This window comes from Gouania willdenowi, chromosome 20, assembly GCF_900634775.1.
Source record: "Gouania willdenowi chromosome 20, fGouWil2.1, whole genome shotgun sequence".
NCBI lineage: Eukaryota > Metazoa > Chordata > Actinopteri > Blenniiformes > Gobiesocidae > Gouania > Gouania willdenowi.
In genome coordinates this window covers 11326784-11351015 of record NC_041063.1, presented here as the reverse complement: position 1 = coordinate 11351015, position 24232 = coordinate 11326784, and the positions used below count along the sequence as shown (strand labels likewise).

At 40.4% G+C, this 24232-nt stretch overlaps 1 protein-coding gene across 2 annotated transcripts; it reads left to right on the top strand.

Moving 5' to 3' along the window:
- Positions 1–3331: 3331 nt before the first annotated feature.
- Positions 3332–15569, top strand: prpf4bb (pre-mRNA processing factor 4Bb). 2 transcript variants are annotated; one of them, XM_028434741.1, is made up of 16 exons: positions 3332–3457; positions 5293–5371; positions 5684–6804; positions 8016–8189; positions 8303–8464; positions 9524–9608; positions 9726–9927; positions 11127–11197; positions 11323–11413; positions 12452–12599; positions 13598–13735; positions 13814–13967; positions 14044–14158; positions 14238–14389; positions 14459–14545; positions 14665–14868. In XM_028434741.1, exons 1-16 carry the CDS (start codon positions 3399–3401, stop codon positions 14866–14868), a joined length of 3042 nt encoding a protein of 1013 aa, XP_028290542.1. In that variant the 5' UTR covers positions 3332–3398. The 2 variants fall into 2 exon arrangements, with proteins under 2 accessions (XP_028290542.1, XP_028290541.1); XM_028434740.1 differs by having other exon boundaries at positions 3399–3457; positions 11124–11197; positions 14665–15569.
- Positions 15570–24232: the final 8663 nt, after the last annotated feature.

Genomic DNA, 24232 nt, shown 5'->3' with positions numbered 1-24232 from the left:
CTATGGTTATTGTGTCTCAAGTGACGTTTGTAGGGTCTCAGTCAAGGCAACGCCAATATCAGCTGGAAATCTGAAGCAAGCAACGCATTAGCTTCACAACATGACACATTAAAAATAGGTGTTAAATTAAGTGATTGATATGGTAAATGTTAAAAGATACATCTATAAAGTAGCCTAAGCTGTCAATGCTAGTAACATGCTGGCAAAGACCTATTTGACCTAACTTTTTCTTTCTGTTAGTTTTATGTGTCTAGCTGTTCATAAATAATAATCACCAATCACCTTCTTCTTTCTTTTCAGCTGTTCCCTTCAATGGTCAATACAGAGAATCATCAAGTGATCAAGATGTTTAGTTTGGCAAGAGTTTTCTTTTACGTCGTAATGCCTTCGAAAACACCTGCTGCATTTACCAGGGCTTCGTAGGACCATACTAATTAGGGTTCCAGTCCATTCTGTACCCAATATGAACTGGAAGCTCCCAAATCCCTATAGGACACAACAGTAAAGGAGGATGAGAACAACAGGACAACAGCTCCTGCCTAACCAACCCGACATGGTGGTGGTTGACCAACACCTGCAGAGGGCAAAGGTCATATTAACAGCTGAATACAACATCAGGAAGAAGGAATGGGAGAAAATGGAACAGTGTAGGGCTCAAAGAACAGCTAGATCAGATTTGGAAGGTCAAAGTCTATGATTAAAGATTAAAGATTAAGATTAAATGGGGGCTTTCGCCTTTAATTGGCCATGTAATGTTGTTACATATGTTTAGGGCGGGACATCGAGATGTTTCTCTGAAGCACCGGATAGCAGCTTTAAGAGAATAAGAGGAGATTTTTAATTTTGTTTTTATCATTAGTATTTTAATTCTGTGTTCTATTTATTTATTTATATTTTTTTTTATCCTGTAGCACTTTGAGATTTGGAATCAAATGTAAAGTGCATTACAAATAAAATGTATTATTATTATTATTATTATTATTATTAATAATAAAGGATTTTTTAAGTAAATACTTAAAGTTAAAAAAAAAGTGATCTGCCTTCGTGAAGCATATGCAAAGGTGACACCAGAAGGACAATCATCTACCTCATAGACTCATAGCTGTCGTGGTGTCAACAGCATTCAATTTTAATGTCTTCTTTGCTTTCCCACCACTGAGTTTTAGCAACCACAGGTGTCCCACAATACATTGATTTACTGCTTGGAATAAAACTGTCACCATGGCTGAATAAGAATCCCTTGAATGCTTTTGCATCCTTGAAAGTCACGTGGTATTTAAAAAAAAATCTCTGAGCCACTACCATGGATGATTTATTTTTAAACTCTACAATGTGAATTAAACACTTTGCCACTGAAACGGTTAGGGTTAAAGTAATAAATGATCATTTAAAAAAAAAAAAACAAGGCATTTTTATATATTTAACAATTTCTCTTACAGTTTTTCTCAGTCGCTTTGGTACTTTTCTTGAATCATCCTCTACATTTGCACAACACTACGCACATTTCTCAAAAGAATTTGTACAAATGACAAAACGCCATGGATTACCTGCAACAGCCAGTCTCTTGCTCAAAATCCTATGTTCATCTCTCAGTTTACCAAATACAGTGAGGGAAGCCCCCAGTTTGAACACTTTTAAAAGTCATTTAAAGGAATGGCTCAGGTCAACCCAGACTTGTGACCACAAGTGATTTGAACTGATATTTTTATGGTGCATCTTAGGGCTACGTGCAATGCACTGTTGCACTTTAAATACAAATATTAGAGAAAGAAGCACCTTAAGGCTATGTGCAATACACTATAGCACTTTAAATTAAAAAAAAGAATAATAATAATCAGAGAAAGAAGCAAATTAGGGCTGTGTGCAATACACTATAGCACTTTAAATCAAAAAAATTTGAGACAAAGCACATTAAGGCTGTGTGCAATTTTATTATTATTATTATTTTTTATTTTTTTAATTATTTTATTAAAAGGCAATTCAGGGCTATTTGCAATACACAGTGGCACTTTAAATGAATTATTATGATAATGTAAATTTACTGTTGCACTCCTGTGATTGACCAACCCTGACTATGTGGAAGTGAACTGCCTTTCTTTCCCCTGTACATTTCTTGGCCCCACAGCATCCTGTCTTTTCTCTTGAGTGTAGTTGTTCTGGTCCCAGTGTTCCATTTACAGGAAATGTTACTGTATTCTATGATCCCTATGTTTTTTGTCCTATATGTACTCTTTTCATATATTGTTTTGTGTCTCGCCATGTCTTATTGTTAAGTGTAACTTTTTATTACATCAGCCTGTCTAGGGACAACAGATGGAAATTAGCCGTTGGCTACAATCTGGCATATTTACATTTTTTTTTTTGAATGTTCATCAATATGTATTGTCCCTACTTAAATAAATAAATAAATAAATAAATAAATAAATAAATATTTCAGTTAACTTTTTGTTCAATACTTACATTCGGAGTGTTTACCTGTGTTCTCTGTTTGCTTCACTTGAATTTAAAATCCCTTTACTGTTTTACTTGACTTTTGACACATAATGATTGCATGTTACAAAAAATAAAAGCAGGAATTGCAGAATTTCTTTGTCTTTCCAGTTTAAATTGAGGTTTGGAACCATCTATTGTAAGTTTCAATCAACAGGAATAGCAATTAAAATATAGATGTATATGCACCAAAATGTTTTTGTTTTGCTAAAAATGTTTTGCGTGCGCCGCGATTTTGCATAAAGGCCCCCAAAAGACCTGGGCAAACCCTGGTGTATGTGAGAGATTGACTGCAAGAGACTGGACAAGATTCACTTTTATCAAGTCAATCAAACCTGTGTTACCAAAAAAAAAAAAAAAAAAAAAAAGTTGAACTAGAATGATTACACACTGAATATTTCAGTGGGTACAATTTTTCCCAAAATGTGCCCCTAATGAAAAAAATTGCCCATGTAAACTGGTTGATCTAATGTTTAACATGTTTTCCTTTATTCGAGTCTAATAGAAATGACTAAAAAAAATATGCTTGACATATTATGACAACATGTTCAACCGTTTTGCTTGTAAAGACTTGAAGATGATGAACTAATGCCTAAATGCTGTTACTTTCTCAGTTTTAGAGTTCATAAATTTAGCTGAGTTGTAAATTTTGACAAACCTTTTATTTTGTACAGATGCCTTTGTGGAAAATAAATTAAATTGAAATTGTGCAGGATTTCATCTCTTCCTTTTTAAGTTCATACATGAGATGTTTACTGTATGTAAGGGAACTGTGGCAAGATTTAAATTACCAAAAATAAATGTGTGTTTTTTACCTCCAGGCCGCCAGAGGGCAGAATATTGGCGGTACCTCTGCGAGGCTGGTTCACGTCACAACCGAAGAAGAAGAATCCCCCCATCTGAGGAAAATGGCCGACATTAAAATGGACATCTCATCTAGCAGAATGAATAATGGCAACGAACACGTGTAAGTCTGTTCACATTTAAGGGGATGCGGGAAGCAACAAAGCATGAGTCCTGACTCCATGTGCAACCCTTAGGGAACAATTGGGATGTCGGAGGCTTACGGAACAGCAGGTGCACGTTGTTGCTATGTATGTGTGCGCTTAGCTAACGTTCTTAGCTAGCTGGCTAATGGTTTTTTAGCGCTGTTATACTAAACCTGACCTCCAAAGACATCCAATTAAAATCTGCTTAAAGACTTTCTGCGTGTGTTATCCGTCGCATTGCTTCACAAGGTGCTCAGTATATTTAAACACATGTTATGTTGTTTGTAAAGCTTCCGAAACGACGGGTTAGCATCATCAGTAGCATGCTAGCTGGAAGTTTGTTAAGCGACACTTAGCACATGAACGCTAATCTTTTGAGAAGTCCCCTTGAGGAGTGATACTGATTATGCTAGTATACAGTGTTATTCCAGACTTATGATCACTATATTAAACTGTATTTATATGAAACCTTAAGTTATGGCTACTGACTGTGTCTACCGGTTTGTTATCTACTGAAATACTGCGTGTATTTACAACGAAAAAGGGAATGACACTTAATATGCTTAAATTACATACAGTGTTATATTGAATATGTATTACATAAAGTAATTTAAAAGTGATTTAATATTTCGGGCTTATTACACTTGTCATTGCTTTTATTCCATGGTGACAGGCAAAATAAATGAATGTTGAAATAAATTTAAGACATTTAATTGTCATTTATTTACCAGTTTTTATTAATTTATTCATACATTTAATTATTTTTTTATTTATTTGTTTCAATATTTATTTATACTTTAGGCAGGTTTGGTCCTCCATACAATTTTAGACGCTGGCCAATGTAATTTTATACTAAATTATTTTGCTGATGTAGAACTATTATGATAAAAAAGTGTCTATTCGTACGGTTGCCGCACGGACAATCCCTTGTATTATTGGTACGTATACCGAAGTACATGTACATAGCGTCTTAGGGTTATATTTAGGGTTATAACCCTATATTGCAACAATTTTTAGGGTTGGGTTTACTGTTAGGTTTAGTCTTAGTCACATAACCGAAACTGGCCAATGAGGGGCGCTGTGTACGGGTAGAATCTTGGTATATTGATATGGCAACGGTATGGATAGCCACTGCCTATAAGATATCAATATTGGAATCAGGACACCCCTAAATTGATGATCTGTTTATTTACTAGGTAATTATATAATGTCTTGTTAGGTTAGGATCTAGTGTTAACAGTTGATAAACCAAAAATGTGGATTTTGCCTACTTTTCTATCAGTAAGTTGAGATTTTGCCCCAATGGGGATTTATCATTATATTAATATAACAGCCTGATGTTGCTCATGTTGACTGTTGTACTGCAAGCACCAAATCCCGTGTAAACTATGTATTAGGCTGTGAATCATTACCCTGTCCATCAGATGGGTTAAACCTGCAGCTTTCACAAGTAAGTCACTAAAATAACATAAAATCTGTTTCTGTGGAGATAAGATGACAACACTGCCATGTATAGAGAAGTATTAAGTCTGCTTTTTTGAAGTGGCTGAAAATTCCTGCTTGGAAGCATTTTGAGATTTTTTTCATAGTTTCCTGTTAATAAATTTTAGTATAAATCCAGTGGTAGAAATAATGGGTACAGCTCTTTCATGAACTGCAACATGTTGGTGTTGCTGGTTAGCTCACCCTTTACATTTCCATGGAATACACAGACACCTTGCGCTGGGGCCAGAAAACAAATTAACAATTGAAAAATAAGTTTGTCGCTGATGTGTTGAGTTACATCGTTTAGTAATAATCTTTTGTTAAGCAGGAAACAAGACTTGGAAATCCAGGAACGCAGTGCAAACGAGGACTCTGGTGAAATGTCTGAGGAAGAGGAGGAAGAAGAGGTGGGTATCGACATCACAATGTGTAAAGCTTGATTTATTTGATGCAGTGGTTCTTCTTTGTTTGGAGCTTTAGCTTAAGGCTGAGCATCCTATTTGATCTATACTGTATTGTTTATAGTCTTTAATGAGGTTTTGTTTTTAAAGAAAGAAAGAAAGAAAAAAAAAAACAGTTTGTAGCTTTTCTAAAAAAAGAGAAGAAAAAAGTATCACCCCAACCATACATTCATCTTCTTGCTCTTTTTCAGGGCAGCGGGGAAATGTATTACCAGATTTCTTTAATTATTGATCGCTGTTTTTGTGCTGACATCACAGGAGGAAGCAGAAACCAATGGTGAGAAGATAGAAGAGACTTCCAAACCTCGCAGCAGCGGAAAACACAAGAGGAAAAAACACAAGCACCGCAATAAGCATAAAAAGCACAAACATGCCACTGACGAGGACAAGGAGCGCAAACGCAAGCATCGCCACAAGCATAGGAAACACAAACGTAAGGAGGCCTCCTCTCCTTCTACTGCGGCCCTCTTTGGTTCTTCGGGTCAAAGGAAGGTTGAATATTCTCCCTCGTCTGGGAATCCCAGTCTGGACGACAGGGCTTTACTGGAGGATCTGGAGAAACAGAGGGCAATGATTAAAGCGGAACTGGATAGTCAGCTGATGGAAGGTAAAGTTCAGTCCGGTATGGGTTTGATCCTTCAAGGGTACAACTCTGGCTCTGAAGAGGATGGAGATGCGCGGTTCAGAAATGGAGAACCGCGTCAAAAGGGCAGCTCAGGTAAACCCATTTCACCCAAAGGAGGGAGAAGTGGGAAATCTAGACGGGACTCAACAGAGGGCTGTAAATCCAGCTCCAAACGCAGAAGTCGAAGTAAGTCAGCTGATAAACCTGCTAAGGAGCCAAAGCAGGACAAGGGGAGTAAAAGCACCAAAGACACAGGTGTTAAAGACAGAGGCCGTGGAAGGAGCAAGTCTAAAGACAGGAAGCAGTCCGACAGTACTAACAGGTCCAATGAAAGGTGGAAGTCCAGCTCTCCTACTAGCCACAGAGAGGAGCAGAAAGTTGGCCAAGCTGACAAACGTTCATCCTCTCATCGAGATGACAGACCAAACCAGGAAAGAGCAAGTCGGCGCTCCAAGTCCCCGGGCAGAGAACGGCCAGGTCGCCCCGAGGCCGAAAGAGACAAAAGGCCGACCAAGTCACCGTCTAAGGATGCATCATCGGGTAAAGAGAACCGCTCCCCTCATAGGCGGGCAGCACATAGCCCCGGGAGGAAACGCAGCCCCTCCCCCCGCCACAGGGATGCCCACCACAGCGTAGACAGAACCTCTAAACCGAGCCATTCTCCAACCAGAACCAGGACGTCACCCAGGAGAGCCCGTAGCCGCTCACCAGACACCAGGAGGAGGGACATAGACAGGCTGGAATCACCACTGAGGTAAGTCACAGGTGGGATATGCCTTCTGTGTCTTTTACGTTGTTTCAACTCCAAAAGCAGGTTATTTTTCATGTTCATGTTTTTGTTCCAAAGATGATGTAGAAATTCTTGTTAAGCTGGAATGTCGACTTCATCGCTCAACTGGTTTGAAGCAGCATATCCAACACCTGTAATTTGTACAGTACAAGGCTTTTACACACTAATGCTGAACGATTAACCTTCATCGCATTGATATTGAGGTTTTCACTACTGCAATAACGTAACCTCAGAAGCTGATGTTTTTTCTTCCATCTCCGTCAATTGAGTGATATACTGTATATGTTCACCTTCCTGAGCTGCTGGCCAATCAGAGATGGTTACAGGACATACCCTTCAATGCACTGCAGTGGGTCTCTGAGTGTGTTAACAACTGCACTAGGGCCCTATAAAATTTACATTAACGGAATCATGGTATCAACCAATGAAAACAGAATCTACTGTTGAACGTGGAAATGGACAGAATCGGGTTGAAACGCTGTCACCGTGAGGAATAGGACTTTTTTTATGTTGAAATATTCTCCCCACTCACATCCTGGCCGCTTCAGAGACCACCTAAACCACCCGAAACACCATCTAAACGGCAAAAAACTATGCAAATCATCACTGACTCCTAAATCAGAGCCGACCAGCGCCCGCTTAACTTTAACGTGCCTGTAAATTAGGTTAATTTAAATTAAGTTGATCAAAACTTAATCAATAAACCTGCTCAGATTCAGTAAACCATTGATCCCTGAGGGGAAATATAGTGACATTAATGCTGTTCTCATACATCTTTATATGACATGAATAATTAAAATTGAGCAGTCAGAATAATCCATGTCATTACATTTTAATTTTTTTATGTACATTTTTGTTTAATTATAGTTTTCTTTTTTTGTTTCCTGACAGGAGCTAAAAACTAATATTTTATGAAGAAATTGATTAATTTTCCAAAAATGTATGTGGAAATCATGTAATTTGGAAAAAATAAATAAAACACATATGCATTTAAATGTATAAAATATTTTTATAAATCGTAAATGGAATCGCAATCGCAATATGTCAGAAAAATCGCAATTAGGTTTTTTGTCAAAATGGTGAAGCCCTGGTACACGCCTACAATTAAAGGAGGATGTGTAGAAAACAACCCTGTAGACACTGATTAAATCCTCCCGTTCCTTATGATTCTGCAGGAAACGTCCTCGTGCAGATGCAGGACCAGCCAGAGACAGATCACGAGAAAACAGCCCGAGGTTGGTGCCCCGTCGCAGAAAGAGTCGCTCACCTCTCAGACGGCGGTCCCCATCACCACGACGACGCTCTCGCTCCTCTCCACGCAGACGGAGCAGGTCTCCTCTGGGACACAGGTGAAGCAGCAGTTTTTTCTTTTTCATGCTGTTTCCAATGTAATACTTGAACAAATTCAAGAGATTAAGCAGCAAACATGTCCAACTAAAATGTAATTTCTAATGACCTGCAGGTCAGGGGACAGGGATCGGTACGGCCGACTCAGACAGTACAGACGCTCCATGTCTCGTGACCGTGAGAGGAGGCGGCGGCGACGCAGCCGGGATGAAGACAAATTTAAGGGCAGCCTTTCTGAGGGCATGAAAGTGGACCAGGAATCATCTGAGGGGGACATGTGAGTAAATGTGTTGGATCGTCTGAGTGAACACTTAAATGATGCACTACTCAGATCTGCACGTGATTCACTATGATAGGATTTGGTTAACGACCATCCGACAACAACAATGTGCTCACATCATTTGATAGCAAGACTAAATACTGACACACAACGTGATTTAAACCAACATGCATGTTTAATGGGGAACTGCACACACAGAAGAGCCTGATAAATGTATCATAGTTAGAGTAAAGCTGCTCGACTAACAAAGAGAAATGGAATATGTGTCTGACTGAAAATGGAAAATGTTGTTTTATATATATTTTTTGATTATATTTATCAATACTGTAATTTCCGGACTATAGAGCATACCGTTACATTTGCCGCATTCCAATAATTTAGCAATTTTGTAAGAAAAATCCTCACAAAGTTGCATCGTAACATAGGCCACACTCTATTGGCTGATGAGGGTGCCCTTCAAACGATTCAGCCAATCAGAATGGGCAGGTAGGCGGACTGCTGTACTCAAGGTTTCACAGGGATTTCCGTATTTCATCTGTTTCTCACTGCTCCACGTCTACATATCAGTCAATTTTTATGGTCACTATTTAATGGAACCAGGCTGATGCACCGATCCCTTCGTTCTTTTTACCGTCAACTACAGAGGAGAGATCACCCTGAGTCCAGACTCTGAGTCAGAATCCAAATCCAACGTGGGGATTAGGCAACTTTATTTGGTTTGTCGTTTTCTTTTTTTACAAACTGGCTGATTGCTAATGTAGACGAAGCAGAGATTAGAACATCCTGGATACAGACTATATCTTTGCTCCGTCTCCGTCTGTCCTCCAATCAGCCTGAGCCCAGAGCACCGATTACCCCTGAACAAGACGGACTCGTTGATTTAACAACTTTATGAAAAAAGTAGCGACTTATAGACCAGAAATTACGGTAGTTCTTTTTAGTTTAGTCTAGAAAAGTCTGAAATGCATTTAACAACTAGTTCAATAATGTCATTGTCAGTATTGTTCTTGCCCACATTAAAGGCTTTTGTGTGTTGAGTTGCTTTTCTCTTTGCAGGCTGGATGACTTTGACAGTGAAGAGGAGATTGATGAAGAAGCTCTTATTGAACAACGGCGTCAACAGCGAATGGCCATTGTGCAGGTCTGTTTATCCACACTCATCATGTGAATCTTAATGTGTCAGATGTTGGTGTTCCTTGTTTTTTGTGATATCTCGGTCTCCTTAAAAGTGTATTCCTGCTCTCTGGTGGCTTTACAGAAGTACAGAGTGGGGAATGATGACAGCAACATGAACTCCGAGCCCAGCAGTCCTCAGAGCAGCACACGGAGCCGCTCGCCCTCACCAGACGACATCCTGGAGAGAGTAGCTGCAGACGTCAAAGAGTACGAACGGGAGAATGTCAACACATTTGAAGCTAACATCAAAGCCAAGCAGAACCTCATCGCGCAGGAGAAAGACGGTAATGTCCTAATGACTGTTTTTGCATGTGTCAAAGTACAAGTCCTGCAAACAGGTGCTGGCAATTCTTTACGCTCACATTTGGAATCTGATCAGAAACAGGAAGGAAATGTTTTAAACATTTTAAAGATAATGTTTTTGCAAGTTTAACCATTTGTTTTGTTTATGGAAATAATTAGCTCTGTTTCTTGGTAAATCACAAACGTCCCGTCAGGATTTTATCATAAAGGGCTCAAATGATGTGCTGAATCACTTCCAAATATTGTCACTAGTGTTTATTTATTTGTCTGTTGGCAGGATTACGTCAAAAGTGCTTAACAGATTTTGACAACATTTTAACCAGTAATAGACCTTACACCATGAAAGATTCTATTACATTTTGGAGGTGATCTAGATCAATATAGGGATTCTAAATCAATTTTGACAATTAAAAAATGAACCGTAATTACCAGTCTTTATTAAATTTGACTCGTGTTGGGTTTGACTTATTCGGGGTTGGTTCCTCATTTACCCCTACTGTGTTTCATTTGGATTGTACATTTCATTCCAATTCTTCTAGAAAGAATAGGGGTACCCATACATTTCAACTTACTGTATCGTTATTAATGGGGATAGATAGAATTTTGTAAAAACATTTAAAGTGTAAGTGACAATGATATTAGGTTCAAAATCAGCAAAGATGATTTAAAAAAAAAAAGGTTTGGTAACCAGTGGTTTAATCTGTGTCATATAGCTATTATAATTTCAGGAAGTGACTTTTGTGATTTCGGTACATTTTGCATAATAAGAGCAAGTCGGTTGGTTAAAACATCTGCTGCTTACTCGAATTGAGCAAACAACCAGTCATGTCCACTCCCTGTGTTAAGATAACTTTCATAAAAATAAACATATAAATATCGATCCTATTCCAGTATTTTTCCGCTAAAAACCCAAATGAAAATGGTTAGTTCAATGTGTGTGAAAGTTAAGTTTTGTGTGACAGATGGTTTATTGTTGTGTTTCTTTCTGTCATGTGTTCATTCAGTTGCTGGCTTATAATCCGTAGCCCTGGTGTATCTGCCTGCATGTTTTGATCTCTGCAGAGTATGTGACTCTTAACACATGTTCCAGTTGCACTGTTTTTACAACATGCAGCTTGTGCAGAAACTCATTGCTGGGTGGTTTTGGCATGATGGTCTCTTGTTTTTTTTGTTTCAGCAGCCAACCCAAAGAAGCCCACAGCTCCCGACATGTTTACAGAGTCAGACGACATGTTTATGGCTGACTTTGATGTAAGTAATAAACAAACGGAGCTTAGCAGGGAGCCTGAGCATCGTTTTTGGAACTCTATCTGAAGAGGGAAATATTTAGTTGGGCCTGTAACAAGCTGATGGTGTTTTTTGTGCTGCTGGTGCAGAGTGCCAGGATGAGGGCAGCAGGCGTAGGGAAGGACTTCAAGGAGAATCCCAACCTGAGGGACAACTGGACTGATGCAGAGGGCTACTATCGTAAGTTATCGTCTCATATTGTAAAGCTCCTAATATTAACTGTATGATGGTAAACACTACAGTGGAATGATAATCCACAATATTGCATTAATGGTCTGGTTCTTTTGACTGATGTAGTGTAACTTATGAAGATGAATGATTGTGTAGCTGTTCTCTGAGTGGCAGTTGTTTTTTAGTTTTTAAAGTTAACTACAAGGTATATAAATAAATCTACAGGACGGAAATTATCACATTGTGTTTACAGACATTTTGGGTTGAATAAATCAGGATTAAACCTTGTAAATTTAAATTCCTAATTACATTTTTCTATTGATTTTTTTTTTTTCACATATTGGGGTCAATTATAATTGTAATTAAAAAAAATCTGTCTGTGTCGTAATTGTAATTGAGTTCAGATAGTTGACTTTGTAATTGTCATGAAATTTCCAAAACTGCCATGTTACAGTTCTATGTACAGTTTTACACATGTAGTTTCATATCAAGCTTTCCCACATTTTACCATTTAAAAAAACATGTTAAATATAGGGGTATACTGACACAAAATAGGCTCAGATGCCCAAATCAAAAATATTAAAACCAATATATTCATTGATGAGGAAAGAAATTAGATGGTAGATATTTGTTAGTGTATTTTACAGCTGATTTAGGACCCGTTTTCATTAGAGATGCTGACTGAAAGCTAACACAAGAGGAAGGTTAACTTTTATTAGGCTATTTATTTCAGGCTCAGTAATTGTGATTAATTTTAATTGAGAACATAATTGGAATTGACTTTCTGAGGATTCAAAATAATTCTAATTTAATTGTAATTGGAATTTTTTTTTAACCCAATCCTGGATAAGTACATTATTTGCTTATCCATCATGTGAAAAATATAAATATCATGACAAGCCTGAGTTAGATTAGTCCAAACGTTAATGATGTGAACTTCTAATAATGTTTCTGAAAGGAGCACATGTGTACACTGTTATTCTGATTCACACATTCCCTCAGCAGTGTGAGCAGAAACATCAGTCATTGCTCTGTGCTCTCATTCAGGCGTCAACATTGGAGAGACGCTGGACAAGCGTTATGACGTGTATGGCTACACGGGCCAGGGAGTGTTCAGCAACGTGATCAGAGCCAGGGACACTGCCAGAGCTGGTCAGGAGGTGGCAGTGAAGATCATCCGAAACAATGAGCTGATGTAACCAACACATTCACACACACTGTACTCTGCAGGAAGTATTTACTCCATTGGCCTATACTAGGAAGATGAATAAAACTATACATGCATACATACAAACCCATTTTTGATTGACTGTTTGGGCAGATGGCTGGGGAATTCCACTAATAGCCTTAATAGCCTACATCAGTGGTTCCCAAACTTTTCACAGTCCTGTATAGGGCTGAACGATTTTGGAAAAATAATCTAATTGAGATTTTTTTTGTCAGTATTGCGATTGCGATTTAATTTGTGATTATTTCTTCAAGGTCCTCTGCTATGTATTTTTTAACAACTATAATCAATAAATCAATGTAACGTGTTCTAATAAACAATATCAGATGTATTATACATAAATTCTTATTTTTTTGTAGGCTAGGCTTATGTTAAGATAAAGGAAAATTAATATTAAAGACAGTTTATTTATCTACTTCAATTGCATTTGTAAACTTAAATACTTTGACATGCAGTCCGCTCGTATAGCCATAACTTTTTATTTTTTCTTCTCAAAAATCGTAGCCTTTGCGGTTAGGAAATATCGTTTTATCATATTGCAGTATTATCGCAAATGCAATTAATAAATGTGTGCATTTTTTGCTGTCATTTTGTGCATTTAATTTTGGGCACACTAGTTGCCCATGTTTGTGATACATGTATAAGTTGTTTATTTTTTTGACCAATATTAAAGCACTGTGATGTTATTTTAGCATCAACAAATTTAACCTAGAATTATCTTTCTGGTAAGACTTTATTTGAATTAAATCGATCAAGAATATCGTATATCGCCATTTTGAGAAAAAATATCAAGATATGCATTTTGGCCCAGCCCTAGTAAGAAGTAAACCAGCATAGTACACGACAGACAGGCTTAATACCAGTAGTAAGCTCGATAAGGGAAAATCCAGCTTCATAGTACAGGGTCTAGGTGTTGAGTTGTTTTAAATACACTGATATGAATGGCAGTATCTGTGTTTGAATAGGCAGAAGACTGGGCTGAAGGAGTTGGAGTTCTTGAAGAAGCTGAATGATGCAGATCCTGACGACAAGTTCCACTGTCTTCGCCTTTTCCGTCACTTTTACCACAAGCAGCATCTCTGTCTGGTGTTCGAGCCTCTGAGGTACTTGTTTTTTGTCTTGATTTTTATATATTCAAATCATTGCCTCTCTAATGTTGTAGCATTTGTTTTCTTATCCAGTATGAATTTACGAGAGGTGCTAAAGAAGTACGGTAAAGACGTTGGGCTCCACTTCAAAGCTGTGCGCTCCTATAGCCAGCAGCTCTTCTTGGCCCTCAAGCTGCTCAAACGCTGCAACATCCTCCATGCAGACATCAAGCCGGACAACATTCTGGTAAGGGCGGCTACCTTTGAAGTCAGACAAAAGTGTCTGTCAGTGTGTGTTGTCTTGATTATGTTTCTGTTCATAGGTGAACGAGTCAAAGACCATTCTGAAGCTGTGTGATTTTGGCTCCGCATCACATGTGGCTGACAATGACATCACCCCGTATCTGGTCAGCAGGTTTTACAGAGCTCCAGAAATCAGTAAGAAACGCCACAGTTATCCTCACCGTGGGTCAGTAATCTTAAAGGTCAGAAAGCTCACTCAACATTTCTGTCCCAGTTATAGGAAAGCCGTACGACTATGGTATCGACATGTGGTCTGTGGGCTGCACCCTGTATGAGCTCTACACTGGCAAAATCCTGTTTCCTGGATCCTCCAACAATCACATGATCAAGCTAGCCATGGATCTCAAAGGCAAAATGCCCAATAAGGTAAAAGATCATCAGGGAGTTTGAACTCCTGTAGGTACTGCGTGCTTAACTTGTTCTTTCTCTTCTCAGATGATCAGGAAAGGCTTGTTCAAAGACCAGCACTTTGATCAGAATCTAAACTTTCTGTACATTGAGGTCGACAAAGTCACTGAAAGGGTAAAGAGTTTGTTTCCTTTGCTCAAGTTAATTTCCAGCCTTATTTAAATCACATTTCTTTGTTCTAGTCTTTTCTTTGGGTTTGTCATTAAAAGCAACTTCTCTGTGATGCTCCTCAGGAAAAGGTGACGGTGATGAGCACTATCAACCCCACCAAAGACTTGCTGTCGGACATGATCGGTGGTCAGCGACTGCCCGAGGACCAGAGGAAGAAAGTAATGCAGCTGAAGGACCTGTTGGACAGCACACTGATGCTGGACCCAGCCAAACGGATCACCATCAACCAGGCTCTGCAGCATCCGTTCATCCAGGAGAAGATCTGAGCACCAGAACCACCCGTGGGTCTGACCGGACACAAGGAACCGACCACACACGGCTATGCAGCTGTCAGACCTCAGAGCATCGTCTGTTATTTCTCCACATTATTTCATTTATTCATAAAGTTGTTTTATTGTACATAGACGATTAAAATAGTAGTCATTCTCGAGGACATTGATTTTTGCATTTGTCATTGTAAACTTTTTCTCATCCAATCATGCAGAAATGAAAGCTCAGTTTGTTTTAATTGGATCAAAACATGTTAAAAGGATGAATACTGTAAATACTGTATCTCTAACAGCAGTCAGTTAACTTGGTCATCATCCTACTGGTGGGGCGATGCATGCTGTAGATTGTGCACTCGGTATGCTCTGAGTGTGTGGTGCAGGCCTGTGTTAGCGCTCTGTGCACCAGTCCCATCCTCAGGCTTCAGGAAGTGAGGTGAAGGAAAAGATGTAGAACGTGTTAGTTTCTGTTTCCTGTCTGCAGCAAAGGTGCTGGACCCTCTCAATGGACATCTTTCCAAAACCCTTCCTCACTCCAGTTACATCCTCATGGCTCTTAAGGCTCTCTGTTTAAGTGCCTCCTGTATGAGCCTCGTGTTCAAATGGCAAATGATGCTGGCCTCTTAAGCCACACCTGATACTCTTCCCTGGTGTTGTATATAGCCAATAGTTACATTCACTTTATGTATGATTTGTTTCTCCATTAGCTGGTAAAAAAATGTTGTGATTTCAATAAAAAACTAGTTAAAATGCAGCTGAAAGCGCTATGATATGAACGGTATGAAGACCAGTTCTCAGCTATGGTGTGTTCCATAAACACCTTTTCTTTTTCCTTAATGAGAAACATTTTTTAATAAAGGGTTTTTGGTAAAAGATAGAGAAACATTTCACAAGGTTTTGTACTTTTAAAAGTGTGATAAAAGTGAAAGTTCTTTGCTTCTGTGGTATTCCCCAGGGGACCTCTTTAGGCTTCTAAGTTTTTAACCAGTACCATCAAGGAAATGGACAAACCTTTGTTTCTTGCAGCAGTGACTTAAAATCACGTTCTGTATATATAGTTAAAATAATGCATAGTTGCTGTCACTCCCTATTGCAGGGGTCACATGAAATTATTTGATATTGTCCACAAATTGTACTACATTTGGCTATTCTGATCTTGCTTGTGAGATGTTCAATGAAGTAGAGCGCCAACACTAGCTGGCTCTTTGCCCAGTATAAAGAGTTGCAGATCATTGCTGAGTTTGGCAACAAAGTTAGACAACTGAAGGGGAAAAGTTTAAAAACTAACCATGCTGAGGTTTTTGTGGAGAAACCTGTTCTTCAGCAGTGTGAGGAGGCAATGTCCAGAAAGTATAGATGTTGTCGGGGGCAGATCTAGAAAAAAATTCAATGGGGTGGCAAGAACTTTTTAGAAGTGGCAACATATAGCAGACGTACATAAAGCATACTGAATTATAGGGCTGGGTATCGCCAGGTACCGCGTGATGCCGTATATCTTGATTTTTTTTATTTTTTACCCGCGATAATATTATTGCGATTATCAATATATGACAGAAAAAGTAATCTATGATACATCACGATAACTCACTGAAGAAATTCAGAATTTATCTACTGCACGGAATCCATTTCACAGGAATTGCATAACATTGTCAGTCAATTTCACATGAATGACAGCCAAGTATACACTGCACAGTGGCTCTTCTTAACACACATACTGACCACAACTAGTCACATGTCCTTGGGCTGTGGGATTAAACTCGTACTGGGCTTAACCTTAGACACGTTGATCTCAAATACATGTTCTAGGTATCACCACTCACTCCTTCACTCTGTCCACAGCCACCGCCATTATACCTAAGCTTCACACTTGTCACCAGACTGGCTTGATTACACAACACAATAAGCACAATGTACACAACTACAACTTCACATCACTCTCACTTTAAAATAATCAACTCTTCCCCACCCTTTCCATTTCCTACCTTGAGTCTATCCTCCCTGTTCCCTTCCCCCCCACCCAAGCCAATGATCATGATAAGATGTGTCATTTCCCTTATTGACCACTAGAGAGCATCAGTCCATCATTACTTTCAAAGCAACGTTTAACGCTGCAAAGCTAATTACAGGTTTATACACCCCATAAAACACTATTTTTAAATTATTTTCTTGACAAAAAAAATGAAAGATCAGAGGAAACAGACTGAACTTTTTTTTTTTAATGTAAACTGCAGAGTTTGAATGCAGAACTCTTCGCAAATCAATGTAATTTAAACAAGTAAATATATTAAGTTATTTTCAATTTACAATATATCAAAAAAAAAATATCTGTAACTAATACAATTTTGAATTATTCAAAAAAATAAAAATTGAGAATGAATATTTAGTTCATTAAAAAATATTCTTGATATTTTTTTAATAAAAAAAAAAAATATATATATATATATATATATATATATATATATATATATATATATATTATTTAATTTTTTCTACGGCAGAATACTTAAAGTGGACATATCATGCTAAATCCACTTTTTTAGCCCTGAAATGCATTTTGTTGTATATTTAGAGTGCTTAGAAGTACATAAAAAAATCAAATAAGTCTCTTCAGGTGCTCCATAGATATCTTTATATTCTGTTTTGCTCATATTTTTCAATCTGTTTTGATTTTTCTATTCTCTATTATGTTTTTTGAACTATTACATCACAGTATTTGCAGTGGAACTGCCAAATTAGTACATCAACTCCAGGTCCAACACTTCGAGCAATCCGCCATTTTTATTTCTCGCTTTTATTTTGTAGTCCAAGCTCAAGGATGCCGAAGTTACGAGAGGATTAGTCAAAATGTTCAGTTGTTGGATGTAGAAACCCACACGCTTCATTACAACGTCTCCCAGCATCAGAACCTTTTCAAAGTACCTGGTTGAGTTTTATTTTTCACGGAAATGTACCCACATCTGTGGGTAAGATCATTTTTGTGTGCGCGAAGCACTTCAAGGATGACTGCTTCTGCAACCTCCACCAGTATAAAGAAGGATTTGCCAAAGACTTTGTCTGATTGAGGGTTCAATTCCTTCTATCTTTGGAGACGATGAACAGAGCACTTCGGTAAGCTGTAAATAACGCTAAAAAGTGTGATGATAAGACGTCCCTGTCATTGTTTTGTAAGCATTAGCAGTTGCACCGTCTTCAGACTTCATATGTTAGCGCTGTGTGCTCGTTTTAGATCCTTGATGATATGGCCTACGTGATTTAATTTAAGTCTAAAGTTTTCATTAGTCATTTCATTTTGCCGTTTTTGTCTTTGAAAAGACTGTATTAAAATGCATTTCGTGACATTAGCTTGGCGCTAGCGTTAGCTCGGTGCTTGTATTAGCTCACTTGTTAGGGTTCTGCAGGTTCATCATCTTCATTTTCATCTCGCTCCGCTGGGTCAGACTCTGGCTCAAACATGTAAAGCTGGATGGACAAGTCTTCCGTTGTTGACATTGTGTAAATAACCTCTGAATAAAAAGTTTATGCGCCGCTACATAGCTGTATCTCTTCTATCAAACTACAAAAATGGCCGAGCAGGGTGGAGTTAAACCGAGTGTCACCTGAAGAGGGGGCGGGGTATGGAGTGTCTCATTTGCATTTAAAGAGACCGCACCAAAACGAGTAGCTCTCAGAAGCACATCAGAAAAGGGGTAGAAAAGGCACCTGTGGAGCTATAATAATAAGGAATTCAGACCCAAGCATTGCAGTTCCGCTTTATATAGACCACAACTGTATGAATTATATGTAAAAAGGAAGGATTTAAAACCATGATATGTCCCCTTTAAGTAAAATGGGTGACTGTGGACCAAAAGTGCCCTGGGGGCCAGTGGCTCAAAAACCTCTGCTATGAAGGTTCGATCACATTGTTTTCCAAACTTTGGTTCTTGACCCCAAGTGGGGTCCCATGTAAATAAAATGGGGTCGCCTGAAATTTATAATAAAATTAAAAAAATACTGATTAAAATTTAATTTAAGTTTTAGAATGTATTCATTTTTATTATTTTGCACAGTTAAAAAAAATGTATTCTATACTTTCACTTTCTCAAATTTGAATCCAGTTCAAATAAAATTATTATGTTAAGGTTTCATTTATTCAGACAACTTTTTTTCAGGAATCCTGACATGTTTTGATTGTCAACTGTCAGTTTTCTTCAGAGGCCTCTGCTGATCACTTTGATGTGTCCTTGACGTGCGTGTAATAATTTGGAAGTCAAGGACAGTTGGAGACTAAAAAAAACTTGCTGGAACTATTACGCAAATAAAATACAGTATATAAATATCCTCCATGAACCGCCACCTTAACGTGGTGGAGGGGTTTGAGTATGATCCTGGGAGCTATGTTGTCGGGGGCTCAATGTCCCTGGTAGGGTCTCCCAAGGCAAACAGGTCCCAGGTGACGGGTCCGACTAAGAGCGGTTCAATAGCCATATATGAAAGATAAAAATCAAAGGCAGTTCACGTCGCCCGGATTGGCGCTACCGGGGCCCCACCTTGGAGCCAGGCCCGGGGTTGGGGCTTGAGTGCGAGCGCCTGGTGGCCGGGGCTTTGCCCACGGGCCCCGGCCGGGCAAAGCCCGAAAGGACGACGTGGGCCCGCCCTCCCGTAGGCCCACCACCCGCAGGAGGGATCATATGAGGCCGGTGCAGTGTGGATCGGGCAGTCGTCCAGGGCGGGGGCCTTGGCGATCTGATCCCCGGCTACAGAAGCTAGCGTTAGGGACGTGGAATGTCACCTCTCTGGCGGGGAAGGAGCCTGAGCTTGTGTGCGAGGTGGAGAAGTTCGGACTAGATATAGTCGGTCTCACCTCGACACATAACAAGGGCTCTGGAACCAGCCTTCTCGACAGGGGTTGGACTCTCTTCTACTCTGGAGTCGCCAATGGTGAGAGGCGCCGGGCCGGGGTGGCTATACTTCTTGCCCCCCGACTTAGTGCCTGTACGTTGGAGTTTACCCCGGTAGACGAGAGGGTAGCCTCCCTCCGCCTTCGGGTGGGGGGACGGATCATGACTGTTGTTTGTGCCTATGGGCCAAACAGCAGCTCGGAGTATTCGCCCTTCTTGGATTCCTTAGAGGGAGTACTGGAAAGTGCTCCTTCTGGGGATTCCCTCGTTCTGCTGGGGGACTTCAACGCTCACGTTGGCAGCGACAGTGAGACCTGGAGGGGCGTGATTGGGAGGAACGGCCCCCCTGATCGGAACCCGAGCGGTGTTTTGTTGTTGGACTTCTGTGCTCGTCACAGATTGTCCATAACAAACACCATGTTCAAGCATAAGGGTGTCCATATGTGCACTTGGCACCAGAACACCCTAGGCCGCAGTTCGATGATCAACTTCGTAGTCGTGTCATCGGACTTGCGGCCTCATGTCTTGGACACTCGGGTAAAGAGAGGGGCGGAGCTGTCAACGGATCACCACCTGGTGGTGAGTTGGCTCCGATGGCGGGGGAGGATGCCGGTTAGACCTGGCAGACCCAAACGTATAGTGAGGGTCTGCTGGGAACGCCAGGCAGAGTCTCCCGTCAGAAGGAGCTTCAACTCCCACCTCCGGGAAAACTTCAACCATGTCTCGGAGGAGGCGGGGGACATTGTGTCCGAGTGGGCCATGTTCCGTGCCTCTGTTGTTGAGGCGGCTGATCGGTGCTGTGGCCGCAAGGTAGTCGGTGCCTGTCGTGGCGGCAATACCCGAACCCGTTGGTGGACACCGGGGGTGAGGGATGCCGTCAAGCTGAAGAAGGAGTCCTACCGGGCCTTTTTGGCCTGTGGGACTCCGGAGGCAGCAGACAGGTACCGACGGGCCAAGCGGAGTGCAGCCACGGCGGTCGCCGAGGCAAAAGCCCGGACATGGGAGGAGTTTGGTGAGGCCATGGAGAACGACTTCCGGACGGCTTTGAAGAGATTCTGGACCATTATCCGGCATCTCAGGAGGGGGAAGCAGTGCACCGTCAACACTATGTATGGTGCGGATGGTGCGCTGCTGACCTCGACTCGAGACGTTGTGGATCGGTGGGGGGAATACTTCGAAGACCTCCTCAATCCCACCGACACGCCTTCCAATCAGGAAGCAGGGCCCAGGGACCCGAGAGTGGGCTCTCCTATCTCTGGGGCTGAGGTTGCCGAGGTGGTTAAAAAGCTCCTCGGTGGCAGGGCTCCGGGGGTGGATGAGATCCGCCCGGAGTTCCTCAAGGCCCTGGATGTTGTGGGGCTGTCATGGCTGACACGACTCTGCAACATCGCGCGGCAGTGCCTCTGGATTGGCAGACCGGGGTGGTGGTCCCCCTTTTTAAGAAGGGGGACCGGAGGGTGTGTTCCAATTATAGAGGGATCACACTCCTCAGCCTCCCCGGTAAGGTCTATTCAGGGGTACTGGAGATGAGGGTCCGCCGGATAGTTGAACCTCGGATTCAGGAGGAGCAATGTGGTTTTCGTCCTGGCCGTGGAACTGTGGACCAGCTCTACACCCTCAGCAGGGTCCTTGAGGGGTCATGGGAATTTGCCCAACCAGTCCACATGTGTTTTGTGGACCTGGAAAAGGCATTTGACCGTGTCCCTCGGGGATTCCTGTGGGGGGTCCTCCGGGAGTATGGGGTATCGAACCTCCTGATAGGAGCTGTTCGTTCCCTGTATGACCGGAGTCAGGGTCTGGTCCGCATTGCCGGCAGTAAGTCGAAATAGTTTCCGGTGAGGGTTGGACTCCGCCAGGGCTGCCCTTTGTCACCGATTCTGTTCATAACTTTTATGGACAGAATTTCTAGGCGCAGTCAGGGCGTTGAGGGGGTCCGGTTTGGGGGCCTCAGTATTGCATCACTGCTTTTTGCAGATGATGTGGTCCTGTTGGCTCCAACATACCGTGACCTTCAACTCTCACTGGATCGGTTCGCAGCCGAGTGTGAAGCGGCCGGAATGAGAATCAGCACCTCCAAATCCGAGTCCATGGTTCTCGACCGGAAAAAGGTGGAGTGCCTTCTCCGGGTTGGAGATGAGGTTCTGCCCCAGGTGGAGGAGTTCAAGTACCTCGGGGTCTTGTTCACGAGTGAGGGAAGGATGGAGCGAGAGATCGACAGGCGGATTGGTGCAGTGATGCAGAGTCTGCACCAGTCCGTCATTGTGAAAAGGGAGCTGAGCCAAAAAGCAAAGCTCTCGATTTACAGGTCGGTCTACGTTCCAACCCTCACCTATTGTCATGAACTTTGGGTCATGACCGAAAGAACAAGATCACGGGTACAAGCGGCCGAAATGAGTTTCCTCTGTAGGGTGGCTGGGCTCTCCCTTAGAGATAGGGTGAGAAGCTCAGTCATTCGGGAGGGGCTCAAAGTAGAGTCGCTGCTCCTCCGCATCGAGAAGAGCCAGATGAGGTGGCTCGGGCACCTAATTAGGATGGCACGTCCCTCCGGAAGGAGGCCCCGGGGAAGACCCAGGACACGCTGGAGAGACTATGTCTCTCGGCTGGCCTGGGAACGTCTCGGGGTCCCCACGGAAGAGCTGGAGGAAGCGGCCGGGGAGAGGGAAGTCTAGATCTCCCTACTGAGGATGCTGCCCCCGCGACCCGGAAACGGCTAAGCGGGAGAAGATGGATGGATGGATGGATATATAAATAGTCACTTTGTGCACTAATGTTGGCTATTCTGTATTTCTAACACAGTACAACAAACATAATAAAAAAAATACACATTTTAGATGAACAAAGTCTGCGAAGTCGCCAGAAATGTGTTATAAAAATGGGGTCACGACAAGAAAAAGGTTGGAAACCTCTGTTCTAGTGTATATTTAATTCCAGCATAATGTTTTTAAATGGAAATGTCTTCTTTGAGGTGAATCTTTCATTAATTTTGCTTTTGGTACCAGGTCTCAATGACTCAATGTTCTTTATGCTGTGAGGTCAAAGTACTATGCATTTAAAGGCCAATTCTATATTTTCAACACTTGAAATGGGTTTTACGTAAGCAATAAACATCACTGACTAATTGACATTTGATATTTTACAGAAAAAAAATCACCAAGTTAAAAAAAAAAAAATCCCTTTTAACCAAACAGGATTAAACTCCATTAAAAGGATGAAAATGGGTGTCAAACGTACCATTTCAACAAGCCTAAATAAAGTAGGAATGTGAATGCAGTTTAAATAATTAAAATGGTACAGTAGTCTACTGCAAAAATGATTTAAGCCAAAAACAAGACGAAGACTTAAGATATAATTTCCATTTTTAATAAAACCATACAAACATTTGTATTCAGTTATAAAAGAGCAAAGTGGCTTTTCTGGCCTCCAACCAAAGCCTGGGATTCCCTGCTTTTACTCAGGTCTTTATTGGTCCCAGGATGGTCCCCCATGTCCTCTGCTAAGCCTACACAGAGAGCAATGTATTTACATTTTATTTTATAGATATATATATATATATATAAGCACAATAATAGTGAAAAAGAAACAAAAAAAAATATAAACAAAAAGAATGCATTTTACAAATCTGAATTTTTTCCCTAATACTCAGACTTTGAATATAAATTTTCTGTCTTTTTTCAGGTCTTGCAAAGACTTTTTAAATGTCTAAACCTTTATGTATTTTATAATTCACAATGATAGATTGGCAGTGATCTTTCTCGTTAACGACAGGCAGAAACGTTTAAGGCACATACATCTGATTTCCTTTCTTCAAAGGAAATAATTCCTACTTTTAGTAAAAAAAACAAACCAAAAAAAAACAATTAACAACATCAATCCACTGCTACAAGTATGACCCAAAAAATACCAAAGAATAAAAAAAAAAAATGTACCACGCCGTGCTGATTTACAGACTAAATGATATTCTGTGTGCAGCCCCTAAGACAGCAAGGCAATACTGACACTGCTGACAAAGCCACGGCAATACTTGATGGCAGTACACATTCTGAGCTGAGGAGCTTTGGAGAAATGAATACAGATGATCAGGGAAACAAAATTATCAGTCTGCGAGAAAAAAAAAATGTAAAAGTGTATGAGGGCTTCCCATTTGAACTAAAATGTTATTTTATCCTGTAAATTTCAAATATTAGGATAAACATTCATTAAGTTTTAATGATACATTTTAAATTGGGATTCAGAGGTAATAATGACTTATATACAATACATAAAAAAAAAAAAAAAAAATCTATGTGTGTAGATCATTCTAAATTTTGGGGCAATTCCCCTAGGGGACGTCTTTTTTTATTATTTTTTTTTTTAGTTGCATGCTGTATGATTTTTTTGTTTAATTCCATGCATTAAATTGGCAATTAAAAAAAAAAAAAAAAAAAAAAAAAAAAAAAAAAAAAAAAATCAAAAATTTAAACAAGAAATGTTTTTGGTAATTCGTTTGT